Here is a 22,586-nt window from a genome sequence, read left to right as displayed (position 1 = left end):
AAGATACAGGTTTAAGACGCCCTTACTCGTTTGCCTCTATTCTGAGCACCTGAATGTCAAGTGCGTATGTTCTTGTACATTTGATTTGATTTTTCTAGTTCGTAGTTTGAATTTTTGCTCTAGTTTTTTACTTGAATGATTTCCACCGAAAGTTTATGCTAGTTTTATGCAGATTTTTGTTTGGATAAAAAAAGGAGGCAGAGCAGATGGAAGAAGGTAAGAAGTTTAAGATGTCAAATTGTCATTTGCTTTTCCCATATAAATACATTCTGTACTCTAAACAAAACTGTTTAGTTCTTTATCTGTAAACTTAGAATTAACTACATTTATTTTCTAGTTTAACAGGTTTTTATTTCATGAAAACTGTGTTTGGCATGTTTTAATAAAACCACATGAGCTTAAACTGAAATCAGACATGTTTAGACACGACTGGCAGTAAAAATAAGAAAGAAAAACAATTGGAAATTAGATTTTACTGTTTAGATGCATTTCCAAAAATCCAATTTAATTTGGATAGTTTGATGTTTTCTAACATATTTTTGTGTGTAGCCTACCATTAATTTAAAACGAATCAAAACTCAAAATCAAAAAGTTAAGTTGTTTATTTTACTACTAAAAATTTACTTGAGTGTGAATCATCATTTTGAAACTATTTTTCAAAACTTTGCTTTATTAAAATAATCACAATAAAATGTAAAAAAAAAAATGATGTCATGTTTATTTTTTTGACAGAAGTAAGAGCCGTTGTTCTGGGATGGCAGAAATCTGACAAAGCCTCGGTGATAAACAGCATTTTCGGTGGTGAAGTTGCGTCTGACAAACACTTTGTGAAGTCTGTGAGGAATGACGGAGAAGTGAATGGAAGGAAGATAACTCTGATTAACACTCCATGCTGGTGGGAGAACTTTGGTTTGCAAGATTCCCCAGATGTCGTCAAACAGGAACTGGTTTGCAGTGTCTTCCAGTGTCCACCGGGACCTCATGTGTTTCTGCTGGTCATTAATCTCAGTTTGCATTTCATTGAAGAAAACAGACTCAGCATTGAGAAGCACTTTAGTCTGTTTGGTGAGAGAATCTGGAAACACACTATAGTCCTCTTCACACGAGCCGATTCACTGAAGGACAAACACATTGATCAGTGCATGAAGAATCCAGATCTGCAGAAGATCATACAGAGATGTGGAGACAAATATCACATCTTTGATTTCAAAAACAGAAGTGCTGGAGTTCATGAACTGCTTATCAAGGTTAACGATGTCATGGCCAAAAACAATGGCGAGCATTTTGAAACACATGATGACATGTTTCTAGAGATAAAGAGAAAGAGAAATGAAAATGAAGAAAGAGCAGAAGCCAGACAAAAAATGTTGCGGGATAAAAGAGATCGGCTGAAAGAAATGGGTAAGTATAAAGCACATATATGCACACAAGTCAAAAGTTTGGCTATCTTAAGGGCTTTTAACTGCTTAAAGGGACCTAGGGTCTTTTGCACCATGACCTCGAGCCAAACTCCCCCCAGAAGCTTATTTTCTTTATATTAAAGTTAGAGCTTATTATGGCTTAGTGCAGGTGCTAACGGATCCAAGGTTGTCTCTCGTAAATTACCCCACTAATAATACCCAGAATGGGACCAAACTTCTACAGTAGTACACATAGGTTCTGTACTCATAAAACGAGGCATTGGAAAGTTTGTAAGTACATCAGGAGTTTATTTAAATAACGCTTGCCTGACGGCTCATGCTACCGCTAACCCGGACGTCGACGTCACTGAGTTGGGAAAAGCCTAAATTATTTTATTTTTATTTCTTTTTTACAAAATATATTTCTTTGCATAACTTTTCATTTAAAACGTTTACTTTTAATTTATAAATAAAATATTTAAATTGATTAAGCATCACAAAGTGCTCATCATCATATATTCAAAATGAAAATTTTTCTTAAACATCTAATAAAATTAACTTTTTTCTTAAACATCTTAAAAGGTTCAAAAAAAATTAAACATCTCATGAACTTAAAACTTTCTTTAAAGGGTAACTAAACCCCTGGTCGGAGCCTGACTCCGCACACTGGCAATATTTGAAAAATGCTAGAAAAGTGGGCAGACCCCGGCGGAGATACAGGGGACGAACCGAGGGCGGGGCTGAGTGGGGGGGGGGGGGGAGTGGGGGGGGGGGGGGGGGACCTGAGACCCGCTGTCAGACTCTAGCTGCGTTCACACTACAAGCGACTTTGTCGCTGCATGTCGCCAGTGGCTGGCGGTGAGGTCGTTAGTGGGCGTTCCCACTACTGGTTGCCTAGTAATGTTTGTGAGTGACATTCACGGATGTTACTCCATGTTGTAGACAACAAATCTATTTTCTTGCCGCTACAAGCTAACATTTTGGAAGGAAAAGTCTAAATATAAATGAAATCAGTACATAAAATGCATAATATTAAAGATGAATGAGAAACAGCGAGTGCTGTTTGCTATCGCGGCTATTTAACTGCAGCAAATGGGCAAATACTGGTCTTTCTGAGTTCACGAAACCATTCAGGCTCGGAGTCAGCACGGCGAGTACCACTGTATGTACACGGAGACATATCATAAATTATTGGATAGTTTCTGACTGCTAAAATAAACTTCTCATTCGTCTTGCCTCGGTCGGACTCGGCATTGAAGAGTGACGGATCACGTGTACTCCACTGACTTCACTCCTATTGGTTGTCGCTCCCGAAAGTCGCTCTTCATTTGCATAAAGTTGAACAGATCTCAACTTTGTCGCGTCGCTGGACAAGCCCCCCATCCAGTCGCCAATGGTCGCTAGGCTTGTTCGACTTGAACCGGCGCTGCACAGACCGATCGGTCTATGACATCAAAGTACCGCGAGAGCAATTCACAAGCATAAGGAGCCGTCTACTTTCTATTCGCTCTCGCGGTACTTTGATGTCATTCACCGATCAGTCTGTGCAGCGCCGGTTCAAGTCGAACAAGCCTACTGTCGCGCGTGTCGCCGGAAGTCGCGCGCTCACCATTGAAATGAATGGTATCGTGTCGCTTTGTCGCTTGTAGTGTGAACGGGGCTTAAAATGGAGAGCGACTCACAGGGTCGCAAGACGACGTAAAGTACATGCATCTGATGAGTTTTATTGACTTGATGTCAATAGCGTGCGCTCTCTGTAGGCATATTCATATTTTGCCGCTATTTGAAAAAATCCAGCAAAATGCGCCGGCGCGTTTATCGACCCCAGAGGATTAACTTTAGCCTAACCATAAATTGTAATTAAAATATATTTTTCAGATATATAAAATAAATATCTGCGGTGGTGGAGTCCATGCAGGAGGAGTAGCGTTTGGCACTGCGTCACTTTTCAGCGCGAGCTGTGTGGAGAAACCCATTTCCAGCTCTATTGCGTTGGAGAAGCAATCCCGCGTAAAATGCGGGTTTCACACTCACTTCCTGGCCAAGTGCATGCAATTTCCAAGTCTGCTGGAAAGCTATGCAGTCCAGCAGTGCTGTTGCAACCAGCAACACTAGACCTACGTACCCTCCTGACCACTGTACTAAATACAGATAAATCTAAATCTAAATCTAAATTCAACTGCAGTAGCCACCGTTCAACCTGAAGAGGGCAGCACTCAGACGTTTTTACACCATATATTGTAGAATTAAAACACTTTATATCCAAATGTCAAAAAAGTTACTCGAATCAATGAACAGCACTAATAAAGCCCCATTCTTACAGATCATTAACTAAAAAAGTTGGTTTAGGGTTTAGTTACCCTTTAAAGTTCTAAAATAAAAGATAGTTTAGATGGTTAGTAAAAGATGGTTGATTATGATTTCACTTTTCTAACTTTAGTTAGTGTGTAATGTTGCTGTTTGATCATAAACAACATCTGCAAAATTACGACGCTCAAAGTTCAAAGCAAAGGGAGAGATTTGCTTTTAAAGAAATTGCTTTTTAAGGACTACAACAAACGGCTGGTAGAGACTACACCACATTCCTCCCGGGTTAGTGACATCACCAACCCTAGAATTTACATAAACCCCGCCCCCTGAACACAATTTATAGATTATCAAGACTATGCATATGCTAATCAGTGACTAGAAGATAACTACACATCAGCTTCATAAATTCATCAACTAACCATTCAGAAATGTCCTGTTGCTTCTACATGTTGTCTCTTCTTCTTGAGTCTCTCCTTCATTGTCTGACTCCGGTTTCAAGATAAAATGGTAAATATTTTAGAAATTTTGCATGTCTGTGTGAGGTAAAAGGACACGAGCTGTTGAAGCTCCGCCCTCTGTGACGGAAGCAGCAGATCATTTGCATTTAAAGGGACAGACACAAAGATAGTGTGTTTTTGCTCACCCTCAAAAAGTGACAACTTTAACATGCTATATAAAAATATCTGTGGGGTATTTTGAGCTAAAACTTCACACACACATCTTGTGAAAAGGGCCTTTAAACATCAAATAAAATTCTAAAATTCTAATTCTATTTTTTGTTTGTTTGTGTTTTGGAGAAGAAGCTGTGACTCCGCTCTCTAAACTGAGAATCGTTCTGCTGGGTTGGATTCTCTCTGGGAAGAGTGCAACCGCAAACACCATCTTCAATAACGAAATATTTCAGATGGAAAAATCCCGAACGGGCACAAATTATACAGGTGATGTAAATGGCAGGAAAATAACTGTGTTGGACACCCCAGGCTGGTGGAAGTTTTTCCCCTCTAAATTCAACCCAAAGTTTTCTCAGGCTACAACCCTGGAGAGCATGGACCAATCACAACACATGCAATTCCCTCACGCCTTGATCTTGGCGATTCCTATTGATACTTCATTCAAGAATGAACAGAAAAGTATCATTGCAGAGCGTATGGCCATTCTCGGAGAAGACGTCTGGAGACACACTATAGTTCTGTTCACGTGGGGCGACAGGTTTCCAGACATATCGATCGAGCAGCACATCGAGAGTGAAGGTGAAGCGCTTCAGTGGAGAATAATCGAGCTCAAGTCACAGAGCTGCTCCAGAAGATCGATGAGATGGCGGTAGAAAACAGTCTGTTCAGTCTCAAAACTCAATGTGCTGCAGAAGAAAGCGTTCATGTGTCTGACACACAACACGACGAGGAAATAAGTCTGAACGCTGACCAGTTACTGAAACTGATGTACAAGGAGATGAAAAACAGGCGTAAAGAGATCAAAATGAAGCTAGAAGAATTAGGGATGGATTTCAGTGGATGTAAAGAGGACGGGAACATAGAACAGCCTCCAGACGGTAAATTGGCAATTCTGTCTTGTTTCCATAGACATATTAAGGCTTCAAACAGCAAAGGACTTCTATAAATTTTGTCTTAATTTTGCAATTGACCACTTTTCTGTGTCATCTTACTCTTCTAGTGCCGGAAAATGATAAACCCAATGAGGAAAGAAGGAGTGAAATGAAGCTAGAAGAATTAAGGATGGATTTCAGTGGATGTATGTCAGATGACTGGAGCATAGGACATCCTCCAGACTGTAAATTGGCAATTCTGTCTAATTTCCATAGACATATTAAGGCTGCAAACAGAAAAGGACTTCTATAAATGTTGTCTTAATTTTGCAATTGAGCACTTTTTTGTGTCATCTTCCTCTTCTAGTGTCGGAGAAGATAAGGAGAGAAGTAAGAAGATGGGAATCAATTATAATGGATGGGATGTTGAACGTCCTGAATCCTGAAGCATCATATGGTGAGTTATTATAGATTTACATGATGAATCACACTACTTAAAGGAAAATATTTTCTTCATTTTGTTTGACATAGTTTAACAACATGCCAAAATTCATTCTCTGCCACTTATTTTTTCATATTCATGACATACAGGTGAAATGATTAAAAGTAGAAATAAAATGGTGATGGGCTGGCTTGAGAAATGTGAGGAATACAGCACATCTAAAACATCAGGATATGAAACAGACTCAGAACCCAGAGATCTAGTAGAAGATCCACAGAATCCAGAGATGTCAGATAATGCATCCAAACTTCAAACAATGCATACCTAAAATCCAGTTTGCATTGGTTTTAAAACCAATTTAATTTGCAATTACAGTATTTGTTAAATATGTGTTTTTCTAGTTATTAATATGTTTGAGTTCCTAGAGCTCTTCCTGTCCGATTTTACGGAATAATCGGATCTATTGGAGACGTCAAATATTTCTTGGGCGTGCCAAAAGAGCACAGACACAGTACAATCAACATGGGAAAATCTCACAGTAAAACAAGCAGCTGTGAAAAATATGATACACCAGTGTTTTGCCAGATAAGAAGTTTATCTATATATCATATTTTTACTCTTTTAATTCCTTTTAGAACTGTTTTAATTTTCCTTGCTTTTATTTTGTGATAATTTTAATTCCTTTCTGTGTAAAGCATTTTGAATTACCATAGTGTATGAAATGTGCTATATGAATAAACTTGCCTTGCCATGCCTAGGCTATTTTTTTATTAATATCTGATATTGTTGTATAATATCAAAATATATTGGCTATATATATATATATATAAATTACTTTACGTTATACATTTCATCATAATATAAAGTAATTACTGCTTATGTAATGTATCAGCAAAGTATGGTTTTGATGTCTGTATAATGTATCATGCTTATTTAACTTTGTACATAATTGCATTTTATCAAGTTAAAAATAAAGAAATTGTTGAGATTTCACCATGCCTGTTGTCTATGTTTAATGTACATCACATAATGTTGGTTGTCAGTGACATCCTAAAACATATATATATATATATATATATGTTTTTTTTTTTTGTTTTTTTTTTTTGACAAACAAAGCTATTGAATGGCCAAAGGCACAGGATTCCTTTTGAAATGACTGATACTGAATGTAAATAAACAGTGAGTTATCTGTTCTCCTGTGACATTTATTTTGAAAGTCGGTTTCTCTTCTGGGACTTTTATTTTGAAAGTAGTTTTCTCTTCTCGGACTTTTATTTTGAAAGTAGGAGTCTCTTCTGGGACTTTTATTTTGAAGTCTTAGAGGTTCAGTGTCGGTCTGTCAGGCGGTGTGTTTGTCATGACAGGAGCGGATTTAACATCCCTGAGATTGGGTGAGATGTGTGATTCATGTGTTTTATAACATGTATACTGATTATGCGAAGATATCGATACATAAAGAAGGAAAGTAAAGTATTTTAATCAGGTATTATTTCCTGATTAGCAAATCATGTGTCTCGTGCGCTAACGCTAAAAGCTCATGTCACCTCTACAAACATTTGACAATTCAACTAACGTTAAGTTACTGACAGGCGATTAAATAGACTATTTAGTATTTATACAACCAGAGAGCAAATTAATCGTCTTACAGGATTCAGATTAGTAAATATTCAAGGTAACAGCATAGAGTTTTTAAAATGTAACTTTTATGACTATCTTTTAAAATACATTACTCTTGCGTTTTATTATGGTCATTATTTGAATATAAACACTTAATCATATATTTGCATTTTACTTTATAAGCCAACAGGCTGTTAATAATTTTGTCTGTGTCTAATATTACATCACGAGTTACTTTCACTTTTGTATTCCTGCCATAACGTAATTGTGAACGTTACCATGATGTTTTTTTACATGATACTCCAGGTAACTCAAATGAAAACCATGGTATTATCATAGCACAAAACATGGTAATGCTATATTACATTTTAGGTGATGAGAAGAGAAGAGTTTCCATATTAATTAACCTCAAAATAACCTTCCCAGTTTCGACAGCTCTGATGTGAAAGTCTTGAAGATAAGAGTGAGTAAAAATCATTTATAAATGATAAAGCGATAATCCAGAGTAGCTTCTCCTGAATTTGCTGATGTTTCTGAAGTATTCCCAGTACAGGTGTGGAAATGGAGCAGTCAGATCGTTCTCCGCTGAAGCGTTTTGTGCTGGCCAAAAAGAAGATCGGCGAGGTTTTCGAGCAGCTCTTAGATTACGTTCAGGAGGGCTCAGAGTTCGTGAAAGGTAATCTTTGATTTGACTGGCAATATCCAATCACACAGATTCTCCACTGACTTGATTAGATCAGTAGAAATGTGCAAATGTTGGTCTAATACAGCAGACAGCAACAGTTGCCGAAGTAGGATTGGTTTGTTTGTTGCGAAGGGTTAATAACTATTGTAGTATTTGCATGTGTTTTGTTTATTCTCTTGTATTCGTCAACAGAAACCTCTAATAATGAGTCGCTGGAGAATATTGCAAACAGGAGCCAGTTGAATGAGATAGAGACGTACACAAGCAAACTGTCCGACATTAAAGGGGTGTTATCTCGCAATCATATGAAGGTGGCCTTTTTCGGCAGGTGAGTTTCGTGTTTGAGCAGAAGTTCCACATGTGTTTCGCTTCAGTAAATGTTACAAACATCCTCTGTTCGTTGTTTCATCAGAACGAGCAATGGTAAGAGCACGGTCGTGAACGCCATGCTGCATGACCGCGTGCTTCCCAGCGGCATCGGTCACACCACCAACTGCTTCCTCAGCGTGGAGGGAACGGACGAGGACAAGGCCTTTCTGAAGACCGAGGGGTCCGAGGAGGAGAAGAGCATCAAGGTAAAGACAAGTGCAGGTTTTCTCCTATTCAATAAACACATAATAGATATAGATATAGGCAAAATAGAATCGCCATTGGCTAGTATATTTTTTAGTTTACTCGCCAGACTGATATACTATTTAATATACAGTAGTCAACATTTGAAGTGGATCAGAAAAGTTCATCAAAGTTGTCCTAAGACAAGAATGGGTATTGTTCAAAATTCATGTATAACTTTGATGAAAGGGTTTGATCCACTTCAAATGTTGATTACTGTATATGCGTATATATATATATATGAAGAGTTCAGATGCAAAAGCCTCTAAGTGCCATCTGAATTTTTCTTCTAGAATGATCATTTTTATCAAGCTTGTATATTTAAGTTCAGCAATTTCACTTAAATGGCGATGAAAATGACCTATTAATTGTCATTTAAGTGAAATTACTGAATTTAAATATACGAGCTTGATAAAAATGATCATTCTAGAAGAAAATTTCAGATGGCACTTAGAGGCTTTTGCATCTGAACTCTATATATATATGTGCCATCAGCCCTATTCAGACTGGACTAGTGTAACACGGAGAGCTGGTGTAAAGTAATAATCACCAGAGCTTCTCTGTGATTTTAGTCTCGTCCGAATGTGCATCTCAGTGATCATTATGGACAATGTCAGTAAAGATTACGGCGACTTTTACCTTCAGTAAAGAGGTCCGGAAAAATTCCTTCAGGTGATACTAATCCTGTGCGAATAGACCCGCTGTAAATATGAACTTAAATATTTAGTCATTTCCTGCTTATAAGTAGTTTTCCGCGGTTTTTCAAGTATGGAGACGCTTGAAAAAGCATCAGTTGTGTTCTAGACGCTGGGACGAGTCTGTGGCAAAACTCAAGTGTTTCACACACACCATTCAGATCAGAAAGAAGAATAAAAAAAAGTACATGTACTGCGTTAGATTAAACTGGGAAGGGTCATAGCACTTGCATATTGTTGTCCTATTGTTAGTTTAACTGCTTCAATTGTTCTAATTTGTAAGTCACTTTGGATAAAAGTGTCTGCTAAATGAATAAATGTAAATGTGTGTGTGTGTGTGTGTGTGTGTGTGTGTATATATATATATATGAGTGTATATGTGTACGTTCAGATATTTACTTTTTATTATATTATATTATATATTATCTTTTTTTCAAAGATAAGCTGATTTGGTAAAATCATATATGATTCCATGAACGTACACATACACTCATATATATTTGTCATTTTAACTGAACTTAGGACTGGTGGTGGTGCTTAAGATATTGTTGGTCATTATTATTAAAAGATAATACTACTACTACTAAATCTACTACTAATAACAATATACAACACACTAAGGATTGATGAGCTGCTGGGTTTATGAATATTAATCATGCTGTCAGCGTTCGCTCAAACTGATTTGCTGAAATCAAAACTGGGATGAGCGTCAGCCAATGAGATTGCCGTTTGCGTATAAGTCCCGCCCACTACCTGAGAAACCGGGATATCTTCTGCTTGTTCTTAAAAGCTGAATAATTCCAAATAAACTGTTATTTTGACAGGAAATCCAATAAAGAATATCGTTTACATCTAACGCATCGATTCTGCGTAGCATGTAAGACACACTCCCTCACACTCTCTCACTCTCTCTCACTCTCTCTCTCTCTCTCTCTCTCTCTGCGTGTATGTGAGAATCACAGCTCTCTCAGCAAAGTGACCGCGAATCATGTGTCTTCACACTAAACTTTACACTACGTTAAAAAAAAACAAAAAAAAAACAGATTTGCACATATATAATAGTGTTTATAGTCATAAAACGGCCTCTTAAAGTGCATATGATGAAGGTCAAATACACTCCTCCTCTGCAGACAGTAAATCAGTTGGCTCACGCCCTACACATGGATGAAAGTTTGGATGCTGGCTGTCTCGTGAAAGTGTTCTGGCCCAAGACGAAGTGTGCCCTGCTCCGAGACGACCTGGTTCTGGTGGACAGGTACGCTTCCATGAGCCCAAAATGCTGTTGATATGTCCCGTTGTAGTGTCGTATGAAGAGTAAAGTGTGTATGTTTAACTGTTCTTACAGCCCTGGAACTGATGTCACCACACAGCTGGACAGCTGGATCGACAAGTTCTGTCTGGATGCTGATGTGTTTGTGTTGGTGGCCAACTCTGAATCTACACTCATGAACACGGTGAGTTAAAAACGCTGGATTATTAAACTGTCAAACATTAATCTGACTGGCATGTGGTGTCACATGGTGTGAAGTGTGTGCTAATATGGGAAAGTATGCAGAGGAGGAGGAGGAGGCGTTGCTCAGTGTTTGGTTGCGTTCGGTTCAGAGGAATGCAGTGCTGCCTTTAGATCACGCACAGACGGAGGCATGCCTGCTATCCCAGGATGCTTCAGTTGATTTCAGGGCCTCTCTCGGGGGATTTTCATAAAGGGCAGATAAACACTCCATTATAAATGACATCCCCTAACGTTCAGGCGGCATTACTCATGGAAAAACATGAAGAAAACTAAATTTATATTATTTGGACCAGGGTTTTTATAAAACTAAAACCATTAAAACATTTGAGATACTTCAAATCAAATAAACATGAACTGAAATTAACTATAAAAAAACAACTTAAGTTATTTAATGTTATTTATTTAAACCAAGGCAGCATTTCTCAGTTTCCTTTTATTTATTTTGAGGTACTACATAGTTAAAACTGAAATAAAAATTAATCAAATCTATATAGACCTATTTAAAAAAACATGCAACTACATTACTAAAACTTTAACTAAGATTAAAATGAAAACAATGTAACCGTGTATTACCTGAAACATTTATGGTGGCATACTGTAATGAAATGATTAGATGCTTAGATCAAAAGGATAATGAAATGTAAGCATAGATAAGTAAATTACACATCAAAGAATGTGAAACACGAAATGAAATACACATGAATGAAATTAATAAAATAACATTTCATTTTGTATTTTACATCCCTTTTCATTTTACATTAACAAAATGTATTAACGCCTTATTTATTTCTTCTTTCATAATTTAGTCTGTTACATCTCTCTCTCTCTCTCTCTCTCTCTCTCTCTCTATCTATCTATATATATATATATATATATATATATATACACAGTATATATGAGAGGCGTTATATATATTTATATATATATATATATATATATATATATATATATATATATAGAGCACATAATATTTAACTATTCCCTTCTGAGATTCCCTTATTTTGGATATATATTTTTTCTCATTTTTTTCAGTTGTTCCTGTAGTTCTGTGTTCAAGTGCACATTCTTCATGTTCTCGACTGATTTAATGCAGTATTTTATTGCTGCTCAACAGCTGATTTGATAAGAGTGAACACATGTGTTGTCTTTACGCTGCCAGTGGGTGTGTGTGTGTGTGTGTGTGTGTGTGTGTGTGTGTGTGTGTGTGTGTGTTTGTCCTTTACAGTGTTTCCATCACACGACCCCTAGTGAACTCAACCTCATCAACCTCTTTGTTATTTCTTTTTAAAGGAGAAGCATTTCTTCCACAAAGTCAACGAACGCCTCTCAAAGCCCAACATCTTCATCCTGAACAATCGCTGGGATGCTTCTGCTTCCGAACCGGAGTACATGGAGGACGTGAGTTTATGTGGATGTTCCCGAAGCAAAATGAAATGTATCTCTGTCTCTGATATGTCACTGATGTGGGGTTGTGTTAACGGTCTCAGGTGCGTAAGCAGCACACGGACAGGTGTGTGAACTTCCTGGTGGAAGAGCTGAAGGTCGTGGATCGAGCACAGGCGCCTAACCGTATTTTCTTCGTGTCGGCGAAGGAGGTGCTGAACTCGCGGATGCAGCGGGCGCAGGGTATGCCAGAGACTGGTAAGAGTGGGATCTTGAGAGGGTTCATGTGGCAGAGACAGATACTCACTGCCCGCATGAAATCTAGTGGATGGGAATCATAGATTTGGGTATTTAAAAAAATGATCTGTCAGGGCATTTTTTTATATTGTATTGTATTGTATTGTATTATTAAAGGCACACTATGGAGTTTCCGTTTTTCTCAAACAGCGCCCCCTAGAGTTGCTGTGGAGTACTTGTATTTAACGTTACTGTCATAAATATCACTCAGGCAGAGCCGTCGTTTTCTTTTCCTTGACTCTTCTGACCGCGCTCTCTTCGTCTTCTTCGTCGACTTTTTACAGCCGTAAAGCAAGTCGTGATTCTCGCGAGATTTGTCGGGGCGCCACCTCTCAAACTTGCATTGCTGGTTTTTATACTCGCACTGCAAGCATTTAAAAAAAAAGTACATGACTGGCTGAAATATTTGTGATTTACTAATCACTGAAGATCACAAAAGCCACATTTGCAAACTGGCCATTCAGACTGACTGTGACACGTGGTTGAATTGTTGGTCCTAGTATCCATTCCTACTATGGGTTCCCCTGATGTTATTGATAGGTTGCACAACTGGTGTCCCTCAATGTGCTACAAGGTCCAAGTGTGTTCCCTATGAGTTACTCTGTTAAACCTGGAAGTGTGTTTAGAGCTTGATAAAGATGCTTGTGTGTGTGTTCACAGGTGGTGCTCTCGCTGAGGGGTTTCAGGAACGACTGAAGGAGTTCCAGAAGTTTGAGAGATTGTTCGAGGCAAGTAGGAGCAGATATTGCGTTTGCTAGATAGAAGAACTCTGGCTGTTTTAGGTTACATGATAACACAAAAACAAGACTAACACCTGTTATAGCCAGATGTGACGCAATGCTGCGATATTGAGTTTTTGTTCTAACCAGCGATTCACGACGAGCAACAGGAGATTATAGTTTCGACACACAGCATTATAAATAAAAACGCGCAAGCCCTAATACAAAGAATGATAACGATAATCTCAGGTACTGATTATGCGCATTATTTAATGTTAAAATAATTTAATGTGCGTTTGAATATCATTTTGTGTTACCTGTTTATGTATTTATCCATTCTGTTGTGAGAGCAGTGTGTTTGCAGAAAGACTCCGCCCACACGCTCTTCTGATTGGCTGTGATTCTTGATTGATTTGGTTGCGAGTGCACTGCGTTCGCAGAGAGACTCCGCCCACACACTCTTCTGATTGGCTGTGTTTTTTTTTTCTGTTTTTTTTTTCATGTCTCGTAGACGTAGTTGAAATTAAATTTGTATTTGATAGCTGCCTTAGCAATGCAATCTACGATGGAAATTCTATCTCTACTGATTATTTAGTTGCTTTAGCGTTTGTTGCATTAGAACATGTGAACAGATTTGGATGATTAACTCATGTTTACAGTAAGCAGTGGGTGAAACAGTTTACAGATAATCTCAGTCCAGGTCGGCTGATATCTGTTTGAAGACTTCAGTGTGTGTGTGTGCGATAGAAAATATGTAAGTGCTAAAATGTGCAATCCCTATATGCCTTACTTTAGCTAGAACCATTGCATCACTAGAGATTTGTTAACCAGCACTAGTTATTTAAGAGAGTCCAGCTCTTCACACAGAGATTACAGGATAATGAATATCACAAACACACTTTAAAATTAAAGTTATATTGTTCATAATGGAAATGAAGCCTATTATCAGGAGCATTGAGATGTAAAACATCTTAACAGTCCTAAAATGTGCTTTATTTTCTTTATAAAAAATATATAATTTCTTATTTTTTACATACATTTTGGAATGATCTTCTTAGTAGTCACAATCTACATTTACATATTAATTCTTCATATTGATATTACATATTAAGACGACTACTAGAGAAGCTCACTTCTTCTTTAGATATGATTGCGTGCAGTCAGTGTTTATCCTGGAGTTTAGTCTGTCTCTCCACTGTGAGCGTCTCTGTGCACATGTAATCTTCAATCTGTGTCGTCATTGCTGAAGTCTAGATTTACTAAGGCGAGGACATTTTGTTTCTTTAGTTCAGTTTGAATTTCTGTTTCACCCTCTTCTTTCTGTTCGTTCGGTGTGGATGGAGTTATTTTACAGTATATTTCAGTTTTTTTGTGTTGAAACAAATATACTTTTGTTGATATAATTTTTTTAGAAGAATCCCACAAATACAGTGATCAAAAAAAGAATCTGACGCCACATTGAAATCTAGGACTTTACTTTATTTAATTACATTATTATCTGAATCAAGATAATACAACGTTTGAACAAGAATGTTCAGTGCTTGTCTGTGTGAGTGCAAGCTCTTGAAGCCCCGCCCCCTGTGCCGGGAGCAGCAGCTCATTTGCATTTAAAGGAACAGACACAAAACAGTGCGTTTTTTGCTCACCCTCAAAAATAGACAATTTTAACATGCTATATACAAATATCTGTGGGGTATTTTGAGCTAAAACTTCACACACACACTCTGGGGACATCAGAGACTTCTTTTACATCTTGTGAAAAGGGCATTATACCACCCCTTTAAGGGGACTAGTCAAATGGTAAATAAAAAAATGTGGTGCTCTGAGACTTTTTGACCTTACTGTAATTCCTTTGGGACCACGGTTGTTTTCAAGTCTTTTGCGTTCATTGCATTGTTTTGTTTATTGATGGTTTACTTTTATGTTCATGCTGCTGTGAGATGAATTGGAGAGTCGTTGACGTATAGGGTTTAGATTTGCTGCAGTTTTTGATTTTAATTTCTGACGATTTAGTTTACGGCTGCAGCAGGTTTGAACCTTTAACCCTTTAAAGTCATAAAGTCGGCTCCTGTCACAGTAGCGTGTGTGTGTGTGTGTGCATGACCTCGCAGGAGTGTATCTCGCATTCAGCAGTGAAAACAAAGTTTGAGCACCACACAATCAGAGCAAAGCAGATCACTGAAACGGTCAAAGACATCATGGATCAAATCAACATCGCCGCCGCGGACAAGAGGTGCGTCCTGTTCTTCTGTCTTCTTTTGTCTTTATTTTGTCACAGGAATAATGTACCAGAAGGTCCGGTAATCTACAGCAAGAGAGCAGATTATTTTGGAGCGATTCGTCTCTGAAATTAGTAAAAAAAAAATTATAAAGCATCTCAAGTGTCGGTATAAAATGTTCATATCACGATAACTGATGAAGCTTTTATCACGGTATTGAATTAAGTTACAAAACATAAGCGTTGTCCTCCTAACAGGCTTAATAACTTTTTGTTCTTATAACAAAAAAAAAACTTTAAACCAGGGTTATCATCGTTAAATAAAACTAAAACATTTTTGTTTGAAATAAAGCTAAAATTAAAAAAAAAGATAAATATTAGTTGAAAAACTTAAACTAAATGAAATTCAGAAATTTTGCCTTGGCAATAAACTGAAATAAGTTTAGGTTAAGGCACTAAGATTATTAACTGGAAATAAATTAAAACTAAAACAAAAAAATGAATTTAACCTAATTAGCAATCACCATGGTATAAATACCATTATACCATGGTCCGTCTGAATACTCAATTCTGATTGGCTGGAATAAACAGTTTAATGCACAGGTAGTTCCAAGTCTTTTTAATATATAAAATTAAATTTAGCGGGATAACGATTTTAATGCACTTCGTGGAGGCAAACACCCTTCGCATTGCATCGGCCGTTTCTTTGCCAAATGATTTCTTTGATTTTCTTTTAAAATCGTTGAATGCACAGCTAGCCGTGGGTTATCCCTTACATGTCTAATCTCAAAGCTTCAATGTCATCGCTCATGTAGTCACACGTGTTGTGTCTGATCGCAGGGTCGTCTCTCTGGAGGACAGAGAGTATCTAATTGACCGACTGGATTTTGTCCGCAATCAACTAAACCTGCTCATCCAGGACATCAAGAAAAAAATCGAGGCCATCACAAAGGAGGTTGAAAACAAGGTAAACCAGAGGAATCCACTAACTGTTCACCTTGACTACTTTTTACAACATGCATTTAATTCCTAAGCAGAATATTCTGCTTGTCATGATTTTAAACATCAGATTTTCATTTGATTAATTCCAATTTTGTCGTTAGGGTTGGCTTAACCTAACCCTAAACCTAACAACAATCTTAAATCCTTGTTAGTAAGTCTTGCTGTCATGTGACCCACTGCTGTTTATGTGTAATCTGACCAGTCTTTCAACTGAGAATCCACAGCAGATTTAATGTTGTGTGAACGTCTTCCTGTGTTTGTGTGTCTCAGGTGTCGAATGCCATGGCAGAGGAGATCTGCCGTCTCTCTGTGCTCATAGACGAGTTTCATTCGGATTTTCACCCGTCACAAAATGTGCTTAAAATCTACAAATCTGTGAGTTTGCCCTCGCCCCTTAAAAGTCAAAATCAGAATAGACATTTATCAACGGTTTCATGTTTTGTAAATGGATGAGCAGAGTTGACCTGTGATTTTCACCCGTATTTTCAGGATCTTCTCAGCCATATCGAGCAGGGCATGGGCAAGAATCTGGCCTTCCGCTGTTCTGATGCTGTAAACCACTCTGTACAGTCCTCTCAGAAAGACATGATCGGTATGTGAGAACACCAGGTCCCGGACAGACACAGTGACCTGTGTTTGATATTTAAAAGGCAGTAGGTGACAGTCCTATTAATAGATAATGCCTGATAACCGGTGAAGTGTTGCTTATTTAGTTCTTTACAAACATTAGTGTGTTATCTGGCTCTCTGGAATACTTCATTATGGTTGCTCAGTGGAGCCAATCTACTGTAACGATGCTAAACAGTAGTGAGTAAAATCTATATGTTGAATAATGTTAAATAATATTCTTAGTCTTTTCTTCCTGTGACTGGGCAGTCGAGACAAGCTACAAGAGCTTACTTTGAATGAAATGCCAGATACAGTAACCAAAATACCAGTAATAACCAGGAAAAAAAAGCATGCATAATGCAGGACTTTTAATTATGAATATGCCAAAATACACTAGGACTCTTATTTTGAAATGTATATGCATTACTATTCCTAGCTGCTCATTCAAAAGAATGAGAGAGATAAAATATGCTCTCAGCATATAATATAAATCCCACTTTACTTTGAAGTGTGCACCGCTCATATTTATTTAATTAAATTATAGCCTTTTTTTTTATTTGCACACATGCTTCTTAATACATTTTACAGTTCGTTTACATCTATTTTGTCGCAAATGAAATGCTCACACACTGTCGAGCCCTGCGTTATCCCTCATGTATGTAGCGGTTCCCTGAAGATGCTCACTGTATGAGCAAGAGTATGATAAATGAGAGAGTTTTGTAATCTACCTGCCTATTCTCTTTCCAGAGTGTCTGAAGCCTCTGCTGCCCTCCGCTGTGCAGAACCAGCTCCACATGCTCATTCCCTGCAGGAAGTTTGAGCTCAGCTACGACCTGAACTGCGCCACTCTCTGCTCAGACTTCCAGGAAAACATTGAGTTCCAGTTCTCTTTGGGCTGGACCGCCCTGGTCCACCGTTTCCTCGGTCCTGTCAACGGCAGACGAGCCTTGATGCTGGTGGATCAGAAATTGCAGGTACAGTCAAACCAAACAATATTCAGATATCATTTTTTATATTTTTTTTACTAGTGGTTGCAGGACACTATAGTTATTTTATGCAAGTGAGGAGAGCAAAATAAAGTAAACTGTGACATATTATACCAAAATATTCTTCATACAGTGGCTACCAGTAAAATTTATAAACATTTGGGGCCAAAAATTATTCAGACACTTTGAGCTGATCATGTTTTGCTGAAGTTTTTTTTCTTTAATTGCTAATGCGACCTTTTTACACCACAGACTGATCAAAATTAAGCATTGCTTTGTAGTTGGTTGAGCTAAATTGGTATTATCTAATTGTGTAGTTAAATTTAACAGCTGACAGATATTCAACAAAATTCATTTATGAGACAGTCTAACAGAAGGATGGACAAAACCAGAGAAATCAAGTTCTTGTCATATTTTATTACCATTTTCTAAACTGTAGCGAATAAACTGTGATAATGTGAGAAATGTTTAAATAAATTTTGGTTTGACTGTACATGCATCAGCTAAAGTGAAATCTGTGTTACCACTGGTGGACAATGAGATGCTTTTTGATTTGTTTTTAGTCTAAAATGCAAGCGAAACAGACTATTTAAATTTTGAATGGTCTATTATATTGTTTTTTTAAGCTGACGGCACCGCTCACCCCTTCAGCACCAGTGGTTCAGTCTCAGATCCCCAGAGCTCCTGGAGGTCAAGGTCAGATTCAGGCTTCAGTGGCGCAGGAAGAACTCATGATGTCAATGGTGAACAACCTGGCCTCTCTCACCTCGCGCACATCTATGAGTGTGGTCATCGTTGGAGGAGTGGTGAGAATTATCCCAGTGCTTCCTTATTAATGCTTTACAGAATTCCCTATATTTTATATATGTGACCCTGGATCATGTCACCAGTCTCGAGTCGCACGGGTATATTTGTGGCAATAGCCAACAATACATTGTATGGGTCAAAATTATAAATTTTTCTTTTATGGCAGAAATCATTAGGATATTAAGTAAAGATCATGTTCCATGAAGATATTGTGTAAATTTCCTACCGTAAATATATAAAACATGTATTTGTGTGAGTGAATGCAGCACAATCGAGAACATAAATGCACAACTTTAAAGGAGATTTTCTCAATGTTTCGATTTTTTTGCATCCTCAGATTCCAGATTTTCAATAGTTGTATCTCGTCCAAATATTGTCCTATCCTAACAAACCACACATCAATGGAAAGCTTATTTATTCAGTGTTCAGATCTCAATTTCAAAAAATTGACCCATGTGACTGGTTTTGTAGTCCAGGGTCACATATTTGGTTGGTCAGTTTATGTGACTGTCAGAAGAGTTTCTTGGCCAGAATAAGCTGAAACGAGGCCCAGCTTTCAAAAGTCAAAAGATGTGATCATATTAGTGAAATTTCGTCATGGAAAAAAAGCGATATATGAAGCACAGCTCACACAGATGTCACTTTCGAACCAAGCAGCTTTCTTTTGTTCAACGTGACGAATCTGTGACCAACTGAACTAATGCGGAAATCTGCATGGGGAAATATTTCATCCTCATGAGAAATTCCCAATCACTCCAATTCCTATTGAAATGACTGAATTTTACCCATGAAAGTGCAAATGTGACACACCTTAAGACACCCAATATCTGAATTGTAATGTGTTTCAATCATAAATTGAGATACTTCTCATTATCAGTAGCTGTAGTGTAAAAGTGTGGTTACATTAGTGAAACTTCAGCAAAATAGGTCAATTGTATGCAGATCTTTCAAATCAAGCATCTGTGAATTCGCAAGATGTTGCGAAACCTGCGTTAGGGAATTTATTTGGCCTCATGTGAAATTCCCAATTGTATGAATTCCTATTGAAATGACTGGATTTTGCCCGCAAAATTAACCGAACAACTTTAACTGTGAACTTAACTTTCCTGGGTGGAAATGAATGCATTGAAGTTCATCTCGATACCTTTTGTTTAGGTGTGGCGAACAGTTGGCTGGCGTCTGATCGCTCTCTCCATGAGTCTCTATGGCATGCTGTACCTGTTTGAGAAACTCACCTGGACAACCAAAGCCAAGGAAAGAGCCCTGAAGAGACAGTTTGTGGAATACGCCACCGAGAAACTTCAAATGATCATCAGTTTCACCAGCTCAAACTGCAGCCACCAAGTGCAACAGTAGGAGTTCATCTGGATATTCACACCCGAGTCCATTTCAAATTAGAGTTTAGTCCGTGAGGAAGCTGTTTGATTTCACTTCGGGTGAAATTAATGTCTGGGTTATGGTGTCCATGTAGACAATGCAGTTAACAAGTTGTTTGAGATTAATATGGCTTCATGTGCATAAGTGAACTACTATTGATGACATATCATTTGCTGGTAATAGTATAGCAGAATAATACATTTTCATTGCAGTACAAGTTTTTTAAAAAAAAATTTGTGCTTTAAGTGCTTTTTTGTGCATGCAAATAGAAAATAATTTAGTTCCTGTATGTTAAAGTGTTCTTGTTTGTCTGATACAGGGAAATAGCCAGCACATTCGCCCGACTCTGCCAGCAAGTTGACATCACCCAGAAGGACCTGGAGAATGAAATCCAACGCCTCACTGACAAGATCCAGAAGCTGGAAACTGTACAGAACCGATCTAAAGTGCTCAGGTCAGCCCACAGATCTTGAAACAGTATTTGAGATATCACTGAGCATGTTTACATACACTGATAACTCCTAAAATATGCTTATTGAATTAACCCGTTGTCCCAGTTTACATGTAATACAGTAACTTGACAATGCAAGTAAACCGTGTTTACAAGACTTAATTAAAAAAATCAGGCCTCGGTAGTGATGTCAAAACTGAATAATTTGTGCATTCCATTTGTTTTATGTGAGATGTGATGTTGAAGAGGACCTATTATCAGTCTTGATTTTGTTTTCGGGCTCTAATAAAATTAGTTTTCATGCTTAAATGTTCAAAAACACATAATTTTTCTCATATTCTCCATTGTTGCGGCTCCTCTCTTCCCAGTCTGTCAGTAACGCTCTGTTTAGTTCCTGTCTCTATGAAGCCCCTCCTTCTGAAAAGCACACTGTGCTCTGATTGGTCGCCTGGAGCAGTGTGTTGTGATTGGTCGAGCACTTCGAGTGTGTTTGGGGAAATGTCCCGCCCCTTACCATAACCGCCAGTTTAACACACTACTAACTAACTCAACCAGGCCCCGCCCCTTTATTCTGCATATTAATTATTTAAATGAGGAATATTGTGACGTGTTCGTTCCTGGAAGAAACTCAATATACAATGGAGGCGTTTCAGGAGAAGAACTAAGAGCTTTTTCATGCTCAAACACCAACATTACACTAAAGAAAGATGAACATGTAACAAAATAGGTCCTCTTTAAAAATGCATCTTGAGACTTCTGTATTCTGTTGTGCTTTAAGTTTCATCTTAGAATAGTTTTCCACATCTGTAATGTTGGTTATTTTGAGCTGTTTGTAATAATAGACATGTTTACTTTTTGACAGACATAAAGCCACAGCTCTGGAAAAGCAGTTGGAGGACTTCAGCTCCCAGTATCTGCGTCCTCAGCCCTGAATCTGAGTTCACACGGACGCTCAGCTCCGCTCAGAGAGTGACGTAGCTCGTGAAGACTGTACGCCCTGCTGTTTAGGGAATTCTCAGCTCAACAGATGTTGCAAGGAATGTGGAGGGGAAAAATGTTACTTTTAGTTAAACTGTAAGATTAAAGCTGGCTCAGTGCGGTATTTTGGTTGAAGTTTTTCTGTACAGAGATCGTCTCACTTGAAACTAAAAAAAACACTATTTTGTAAACTGTGAAGCAGAACATGAGGGAAAAAACAATAGAGGTTCTATAAAACTTTTTTCCTAGAACAAACTTACTTATACCAAGCCTTTTTCACCGAGCCTTTTTCTTCCGAAACAGAGTTCATGCCATCAGACAAGGAGATCCGATTTTGTAGATTTGCCTTTTGATCACAAAGCCTATTTTCTATACGTTCCTTGGTAGTAGTTTCAATGAATCTAAGTCGGTATTAAAATTCTCTGTATGAATTTCCTGTTGTTTCTAAATATATGTAAAATAATGTGATCCAATGTAAAAGCTCCTCATATGTAATAAATATAATAGAATATTACTAAATTGTTCTATGCATTCCTTTACTGTGGGAAACCAAACTCTGATGTTTTGATGTTTAGATTTAACGCTATCAATCCCCCCCCCCAAAAAAATCTACATATTGAGATGTAAGGTTTTATTAATGATCAAATATTTGTATAATCAATGGGCGGGTCTATTAAGCAAAATGGGCGGGTCTAAGCCTGTCAGATCCGCCCACTGTGTTGAATAGAACCACCCATTTATTAAACAACATTTTATTTATTAAAGTGTTGTTTCGTTGATTTTAATATAATTACAAACATTATTACAACGTTATAATCCTTAAATAAATAAAAATGTGGTTTCGGAAAATGCTTGATGAATGATGAATGTTTGATTGACATCTGTTTTAGGCAATTAGCGTGTTAGCCATTTTGCACCTGTGAGTTGTGTGTGTGTGTGTGT

General features: G+C 37.7%; 2 protein-coding genes across 2 annotated transcripts in view; both read left to right on the top strand.

Moving 5' to 3' along the window:
* The window catches only part of LOC309487894 (GTPase IMAP family member 8), a 47,585-nt gene extending 40,897 nt beyond the window's left edge, over positions 1-6,688 (top strand). Inside the window, 3 exon segments of the mRNA XM_082155847.1 lie at positions 5,382-5,498; positions 5,621-5,710; positions 5,845-6,688. Coding sequence (XP_082011973.1) covers positions 5,382-5,498; positions 5,621-5,710; positions 5,845-6,023 — 386 coding nt within the window. The 3' untranslated portion in view covers positions 6,024-6,688.
* A 298-nt stretch (positions 6,689-6,986) lies between these two features.
* On the top strand, positions 6,987-22,163 carry mfn1b (mitofusin 1b). Its single transcript, XM_082155820.1, has 19 exons — positions 6,987-7,086; positions 7,739-7,775; positions 7,852-7,988; positions 8,190-8,325; positions 8,410-8,572; positions 10,435-10,559; positions 10,650-10,758; positions 12,108-12,215; positions 12,305-12,458; positions 13,158-13,225; positions 15,328-15,449; positions 16,275-16,401; positions 16,707-16,811; positions 16,926-17,028; positions 17,793-18,019; positions 18,658-18,837; positions 19,994-20,190; positions 20,535-20,669; positions 21,529-22,163. Exons 3-19 carry the CDS (start codon positions 7,874-7,876, stop codon positions 21,596-21,598), a joined length of 2,244 nt encoding a protein of 747 aa, XP_082011946.1. The 5' UTR covers positions 6,987-7,086; positions 7,739-7,775; positions 7,852-7,873; the 3' UTR covers positions 21,599-22,163.
* Positions 22,164-22,586: the final 423 nt, after the last annotated feature.

This window comes from Leuciscus leuciscus (assembly GCF_965113295.1).
Source record: "Leuciscus leuciscus genome assembly, chromosome: 23".
Classification (NCBI taxonomy): domain Eukaryota; kingdom Metazoa; phylum Chordata; class Actinopteri; order Cypriniformes; family Leuciscidae; genus Leuciscus; species Leuciscus leuciscus.
This window is presented reverse-complemented; position numbering and strand designations above follow the sequence as displayed.

Coding starts and splice junctions, on each gene's coding strand:
- mfn1b (XM_082155820.1), top strand. CDS start 7,874: ATGGAGCAGTCAGATCGTTCTCCGCTGAAGCGTTTTGTGCTGGCCAAA. Junction 8,326..8,409: donor AAGGTGGCCTTTTTCGGCAG/GTGAGTTTCGTG, acceptor TTGTTTCATCAG/AACGAGCAATGGTAAGAGCA. Junction 16,402..16,706: donor CAAAGGAGGTTGAAAACAAG/GTAAACCAGAGG, acceptor TGTGTGTCTCAG/GTGTCGAATGCCATGGCAGA.